The following is an 8,287-nucleotide window of genomic DNA, read 5'->3' as shown; positions in this document are numbered from 1 at the left end:
TTTGCCTGTCAGTCAAACTTGTTTGGCACAAATGTTTGTGCGAAATCTTCCTGTCTCTCGGTATTGCTAATGATCAGGGAATTACTGTTTTGCTACTAATTGGTGAATCCTATTAAACAACAACAACATATTAGAGAAAAGTGTGAAGTCAATACATTAATATGTCTAACACCTTTGATTAGCCATGTACCTGTGAGAGAATTTAATGATTCTCCATCATTAAAGGTGAGAGATTGTAACTGGTCTCTCAGGCATTGTCTAAGATGGCTGCCAAACACAAACATAACCTCATAACCTCATGTGTGTTTGTAAAGATATAAACATAGTGATAAATTTAGAAACAGAACTGCTGTTCTGTGGAGAAAGGCCTTGACAAGTCCACAGGCAATCTAAAATGGACATGAATGTCAATGAGTGGACATTAAACACAATGTCTTCTGCCCTGAACTATTGAGGCCAGTAAAAATATTAGAGCCCATATCAGTCAACACACAAGGCCACATCATGAGGGCCATACTAATGCACCCAATAATCTGTCAATAGTACTACATATATTGATATTTTGTAATGTTTAATATGAGTTACTGCAATATCTGTAAGATTATTATAGAGAAACCAGACTGTTATTGTTCTGTCATGCTATAATGACAGTTTTGTTCATTCAGACTAAAAAATATACACTCTGTTGAAATGTTAGAGGCTTGCAGGTTTGCACTACTTCACAGAACTCTTAAGCAGATCATCAACCTTTAAACAACTGCACCTTTCCTGATGTCACTCAAGTGTCTATGTGTTAAGCAAAATCACTGAGGCCAAGGCTGTCAGTTTTGGATGCTCTGATCCACGAGACTCTGATTTTCCCTTGACTTTCCCAGCTCAGGTTCAAGTTTGCTCAATCATGGAGCTTAGTGCTGATTGACTACACACACGTCATATCATGTCATGTCCACCATAGTTGCTGATTATGTACCATAATCCATAAGTCCTGAATCCATTTGGCCTTATCTAATCACACAACTGCTTTTCATTTTTTGTTTCATACACAGTCCAATTTACAGTTAAAGTTTCTAAAACTTTTATATCTCTGCTGTAGAGAAGGTCTTGGGTTATAGTTCAAACCAGATGTATGATAAAGACACGGACTAGTCGAGACATCATATCTCTAAAATTTCTAAATTTCTACATACATACACAAAGATGACTCTTTTAATGCTACATGTAAGTGCACTAAATAAGAGACCAGAATTTATAAGGTCAATAAATGATCATTTAGGCAACTGAAAGGCCATCAAGAAAAACAATATACTTGGGCAGCTTATTTCTAAGGGCTGTGATAAGGAATAGCAACAGCACATTAGTTTTGTATCAGGTACATATGAAGAAGGTACAACATCCAGTCTCTAAATTTCTAGTCTCTAAATTTCTTTACATAAACCTAAGGCCTATTAAATTGCCATTTATGAGCAGACATTGCTAAAAGATACAGGTTTAAAAAAATTATTATATCAAACCACACGAGTAAAGACAATCAGTCCTGTCCTTATTGCAAGAGTAACACAAGAATAACAGTAAAGTACCTCTACTAATACTGTTCATATTGGGTCATGAAGCTTAAATAATGAATGAAATATTTTTTATGTGTATGATTCATTTGTTTTTTTCTCATAGTCTTATCTGCGAAGATCTGATATAGATAAATAATTCAGATCTTGCAGTATAAACTGATGTCAGATAAGTAAGAAAACTTCATAAACTTATAACCTTTCACATGTCAATCAAACTTTTTGACAATAATTTGGTTTGACTCAAGGCCAAATGTTTATGTAAAATCTTCCTGTCTCCCAGTATTGCTAATGATCAGGGAATTGGAGCCCAAATCAGTCAACACAGATAGCCACATCATGAGGGCCATACTAATACACTCAATAACCGGTCACTACTGATATACTCAAATTAGTATCAGTATAGCACACTGCACTAATCAGTGAGATTATTATAGAGAAATCAGATTGTTATTGTTCTGTCATGCTATAATAACAGCTTTGTTCATTCAGACTGAAAATCACTGAAATCACTGATTCCTGGCATTACTTAATCTTAACCAGCGCTTCAGTGTCAGAAGTGAGCCTGTAAACAATTACAACTTTCCTGATGTCATTCAAATGTCCATGTGTCAGACGAGAACACGGTTTTGACTGATTAATGTCCATATTCAACAGAAAAAGCCTTCTCACAATTGTAGCCTGTTTGAAATATGCACACAATCACTGAGGTCAAACCTACCAGTTTTGGATACTTTAGTGCACAAAACTCTGATTTTCAGCTCAAGTTTAAGGTGCTTTGACTTTGCAGTTTAGGTGAGGAAGTCCTGAATTCATTTGGCCTCATCTAATCCCACCACTGATTTCACTTTTCATTTCATATACAGTCCAATTTCTATTCACAGTTCTGTTAATTAGAGTAGATTATGGACCCATGCAGAAAGAAATCAAACTGATGTCAGTTCACCTGGATGCCACACTTTTACACTGTTACTTTTTAGTGATTTGTTGCCTGATTCCTAATGAACAATGCAGAGAAATTCAAAAAGACTTTTAAATCTCTGCATTGATTGGACCTTTTTAATTGAGTTTGTGTTGTACCAAACATCTATTACATTACATTAAGAATATAAATAATGTAATCTCTTTATAGAGTTATGTATATTCATGGGGCAGATAAACTGAGATTAAGCTGATCAGTGTTACAGTAATTATGACAGCAGGCTATTGTGTCATACAGTAAGGAAATGGACAATGTCCACATTAATGGTATAGTGTACTGTTTCTCATGATGAATTAGGATATTATTCTTTTTGCACTTTTGATTAAATGGTTAAACCAAATTGTGACAAGATATTGGTTATTAATACTTCTAGACCTAGACTGATTAAATTGGAGTTTTTGCCACTCTCTGGTGGTTTCAACACTGGATATGAGCTGAAAATCTTGGTACCCGCCAAACTAATTGGGTCCTTGAGCAAGGCCTCTTAAACCTCCACTGCTCAAGTGTATCCTATCATATTGTATAAGCTGATGATATTGTAGTTCAGCTGTTTTTAAGGTGTGATAAGCCATGACCTCTTTGATGTTCATCAAACATCTCATTCATCTAATTTTTCAGAGATGTGGATGACATACTGACAAGTGGCAGGGCAAGGGCATTTTCTTGGCTTTGGTTTGGCTCCACTTGTCCCTTTAGAGGGAAGGGTCACTGCAAATAAGTACTCCATTTCTTCTGACTGACCCTCTTTGACCTATGATGAAACAGTCTCTTCCAGGAAGACCTCAACCCCCATCCACTGGGTACAAGGGCTTACTGAATAATTTGATGATGATGTAACTCATATGTTATGGCCTTCACAGTCACCATGTCTCAACCCATCTGAACACATGTGGGAGATTTTGGAGCATTGTCTTAGACAGCGCTCTCTAGCACCATCATCACTACAGCAAGTGATGGAAGATTTTTGGAAGAGCATTGTTCATGCCTCTAGTATGGGTCCAGAAATGTGTAGAATCCATGCCAAGGCTCCAGAAAGCTGTTCTGGTGGCTCATAAAGGCCTGACACCTTACTTATCCACATGGTGGTTTTCCTTGAATTTGCCATTATATATTAATTTGTCTGTCCATAGTGACCTATATTCTGATTACACTCAAGTTGTTTTTATTTTTTTCCAAAGCAGCCAACTGTGGAAGCGCATCATGCCAAAGGCTTTGAGATTTGGCTTCCTGAAGGAATACTGGAACCATGCAACTTTATATCATGTATTCGCCAAATGAAATGATGTATGTACACTATATGACCAAAAGTACGTTGACACCTGACCCTCACACTCATATGTGGACCTTCGCCAAACTGTTGCCAGAAAGTTGAAAGCACACAATTTTCTATAATGTCCTTATATGCTGTAACTTTAAGATTTCTTTCACTGAAATTAAGAGGCCTAATCCAAACCTGTTCCAGCATGAAAATGCCACACAAAGTGAGCTCCATAAAGACATACTTTGCTGTTGTTAGTTTCGAAAAACCTGAGTGGCCTGCACAGAGTTTTGACCTCAACCTCACTGAATGTGCACCAGGCCTTCTCACCGTACATCATTGCCCAACCTCACTAATGCTCTTGATCAAAGAGCACATATGGGTGTGATGGTCACTCATTTGTCCATATAGTGTATTTCATTTCTACTGATAAAATTTAGTACATAATGGCCCCCTCTGATATTTCCAGTAATATTAACAGAGTAGTCCTCTTCTGAAGGTCTGAGCCTAATAAGGACACTCAAAGATACTTTCTTCCTCCTCCATGCACCTTCATTTTCTATCAAACAGGATAATCGTAACCTCTAAGTTTGAATATTGCGATTCTCTTTATGTAGTTTCAACATCTTAATATATTAATATTTCAGGCATACTAATAGATCCACTAATATTGCTCTGATTCAGTTACACTACCTATATTAATCATTTCACAACTAATTTGCAAAGAAACAAACCATGTTCATGTTCATTAAAGATGAAAGTATCACTGTTGCTGTTGGACTATTATCTCCCATAGGGACATAGGATGCAAATATAAGTACTCACATTTCTTAATGTGAAAAATATTTTGCACTTGATGCTTTGAGCCTGCAGATGAACGACTGGACTGGATATTGTTGCTCCCTTCATGTTAAAAGATGATGGAAGCTCCAAATTCATCTTTACTAGAAGAAGCACATTTGATTGAGTTCTGTTATCCTGACTCAAATGCCTCTTGTGCGAAAAGTTCTCATAATATGGCAACTAAAACTGTGTTATATTCAGTATTGGTGTTTGCAATGGCCATTACGATTTTGGGGAATTTTGTGGTCATCATCTCTATTGCTCATTTTAAACAACTTCACACACCTACAAACATTTTGGTGATGTCTCTGGCTATGGTGGATCTGCTTCTGGGAATCATAGTCATGCCATTCAGCATGATTAGATCTGTGGATGGCTGCTGGTACTTCGGAAAAGATTTCTGTCTCCTGCACTCTACGTTTGATATGTTTCTCACCGGTGCATCAATCTTCCATCTGATTTTTATTGCTATAGATCGATATCAAGCTGTGTGTTATCCACTTCAGTACCCTACAAGAATAACTCTAACTCTGGCATGGTTTATGGCAGCTCTAAGCTGGACTTTAGCTGCAGCATATGGTTTCACTCTCCTGTATACAAAAGCAAATGTGGCTGATATAGAGGACTTTCTTGAATCTATAAGCTGCTTGGGAAGTTGTATACTTTTGATCAATGAACTATGGGCTGCTTTCAGTACAGGTGCATTTTTCATTTTGCCGGTCTGTGTTATGATTTATTTGTATGCTCAAATATTTTTAGTTTCAGAAAAGCATGCAAAAAAAATGGATGGCACAAAACAGGGCAGAGTTGACATGGCCTCGAACAAAATTTCACAAAAGGTGAAACATGAGAAAAAGGCAGCAAAAACTCTTGGGATTGTTGTAGGGGCATTCAATTTATGCTGGATGCCATATTTCTTTACATCTGTTGTTGATCCTTTGTTTGATTTTACTACTCCTCTAGTTCTTTATGAAGTGTTTGTCTGGTTGGGTTACATTAATTCAACTTTAAACCCCATCATATATGGCCTTTTCTATCCGTGGTTCAGGAAAACACTGAATCTCATTGTTACACTAAAAATATTTGCACCGAATTCCTCTGATATAAAAGTTTATTCAGCTTAGCAGAAATGTACTGATGACATAATTATGAAGGCATAGTCAACATCGGTTTTACATGAGGATGCCCATTAATGCCGTTATACTTGGGCATTCAGAAAACCAGGAATAAATCAAGTCTGTTTTTTTAGGCTTGAATGTTTTGAAAGAATTTTTAACGATATTCTTCTATATTTAATGTACATAGGCATGCCAGAGTTTCCTGGAAGTGAGGAATATTTTGCACAGAAAAAAATATGTACATGTTCAAGGCCTTATTCCAGGAACAGTGAGGTGGCTTGTGCAAATTACTGTGATGTGGAATATTGAAGCATATAATGAGTGATAAGAAAAAATAAAAAATAAAAGTATTTCCAAAAATGAAAGATGGATTAATAGTGTTTTATATTCCATTAAAATATGTCTAATTAAGTATACTATATTTGGTATGATTACTTACTTATTGGTATATTAAACTGACACTGTCCACTTTTATGTTAATCATAACTTCTGGGTTTCAGATATGGTTTATCCAATTTTATACATTTAATACAGTTGCTTTATTGGACTACAGTGCCATTTCATATATTAGAATTATGTATTAAGCATAGTGTTATACTGTAGATAGCCGTGATTTAGGTGGGGCTTGGTAAAGCCTTAGTCACTTGGGAGGCCTGTATGGTTCTGGTTGTGCTGGTTCTGGTTGTGAGTTAATTCATGGAACACATAAGCTACTTGAACATAAGCCTGATCACCCCCGGCTGGGTTGCCTGGGCAAAGGTGTCTGATAATGAAAGACCTGTAAACACCCAATGACACCAGGTTACTTCACTGATGGCCTCCAGGGCAGTGAGGGTTGCAACCAGGGCATTGAGGGTTAGGAGAGGGGCAGAAAATGAGCACTCCAACTGGACAGACATACAGCCAATGAACCATGGAGTAATGACTACGAGTGTGGTGTGTGTATGTGGCAAAGTATGCAAAAAACCCGCATAGTCTGAAGATCCACCAGGCCAAAATGAGATGCTTGCTGGGGGAGCAAGTGGTACAATTCATAGGTCCAGCACCTGATGAGATGCTAAGGAGGAGCCAGGCCCGAAATCACCCCACAAACCAGGAGCCTCCAAGCATCATAACCCCAACCATGTCTTTTTTTTAGGCTTGAATGTTTTGAAAGAATTTTTAAGGATATTCTTCTATTTCTATTCTTCTTCTATTCTTCTATTTACATTAAAATAGGCATGCCAGAGTTTCATAGAAGTGATGTGGAATACTGAAGCATATAAAGAGTGATAAGGAAAAAATAAAAATAAAAGCATGTGAGCCCATCGGAGTTGGCTGAAGCTCTGGAGCACAAATGCTGCTTGGACACAAGCAGCTTTAATTAAATATAATAGGTAAGAAAAGGTATAATCACCTAACATATTGTTGTCACCTCAACCATGGACAATCCCCCCCCCCCCCCCCCCCCAACCCATGAAAATAAATAAATAAATAAATAAATAAATAAATAAATAAATAAATGAATGAATGAATGAATGAATGAATGAATGAATGAATGAATGAAGCTCCAAAACCTAGTGGCAAGTCCTGGGCAGATTTGAGGGGATTTGTGTGTAAGCCTAATAATGTTGGTAGTAAATTTATTAAACTGGTTGCATACAAAAACGTGTAACAATACAGTCCCTGTCAATGACCATATAACCAATTCTGTTCAGAAATAAAGTGTACTAAATGGTAAATTAAAGGACGTATCTCTGGCCCTCTGTCCTGTAGAGGTCATTACTAGGCCTCTCAGCTCTACTAAGGAGGTCGCTCTGCCTTCCTGCTCTCCTGAGGATGTCGTTTTGCCGCCTGGCCGCACTTTAGGGGAGGGTTCTGTCATGTTAGTGCTGAAATCAGCGTGGGACTACACTACCCATTAGCCCTTGCATAGCACGTGACCCCACTGATCACACACACCTGTTCCTGATTGCACCTAATGACCACTGTTATTTAATTCCTGGTTTTTGTTGTGTGTTACCCTTTGTCTTTGTGTGTTTTTTGTGTTGCTTGCCTCATATCCATAGTTTATGTTTCATATTCATAGTTTATATTTAGCCTCCTAGGTTTTTTGTTGTACATCTTTCACTTGAAAATAAATTGGTTCAAATGACCAATTAGGCGCTTAATTAAAAGCAGATTTGCTCATCATGTTGGCCTACAGTATGTGCCAATCTATGCTCATTATGAATAACTGACAAAAAAAGTCTAAAAATGAAATATTGATTTTCCTTTATGTAGTTTTCCACGTATTAACATATCAGCCATACTAATAGATCTTGTTCATTTCATGCCCAATGTGCACAGCAACAAACAAGTTTTTAGTTCCCTATTGATCTAAAGGGGAAGTAACTTTGTTGCTATTGGACTACTATCTCCCAGATGGTCTCATTACTTGACCAGTAAGCAAATATAACTACTGATATTTCTTAAAGTAAGAATCATGTTGCACATGAGGCTGCAGAGACTTGTGTCTATATTTTTGATATCATTAGCTTGAAGG

The 8,287-nt window shown here is 37.2% G+C and overlaps 1 protein-coding gene across 1 annotated transcript; it reads left to right on the top strand.

The window, feature by feature from the left end:
- The first annotated feature begins 4,719 nt into the window (after positions 1-4,719).
- LOC113536331 (trace amine-associated receptor 13c-like) lies at positions 4,720-5,769 on the top strand. The gene has a single exon (XM_026930211.3). It carries the CDS (start codon positions 4,720-4,722, stop codon positions 5,767-5,769), a length of 1,050 nt encoding a protein of 349 aa, XP_026786012.1.
- The last annotated feature ends 2,518 nt before the right edge of the window (positions 5,770-8,287 follow it).

The sequence above is a fragment of the Pangasianodon hypophthalmus genome, chromosome 30 (genome assembly GCF_027358585.1).
Source record: "Pangasianodon hypophthalmus isolate fPanHyp1 chromosome 30, fPanHyp1.pri, whole genome shotgun sequence".
NCBI classification, from domain to species: Eukaryota; Metazoa; Chordata; class Actinopteri; order Siluriformes; family Pangasiidae; genus Pangasianodon; species Pangasianodon hypophthalmus.
This window is presented reverse-complemented; position numbering and strand designations above follow the sequence as displayed.

Coding starts and splice junctions, on each gene's coding strand:
- LOC113536331 (XM_026930211.3), top strand. CDS start 4,720: ATGATGGAAGCTCCAAATTCATCTTTACTAGAAGAAGCACATTTGATT.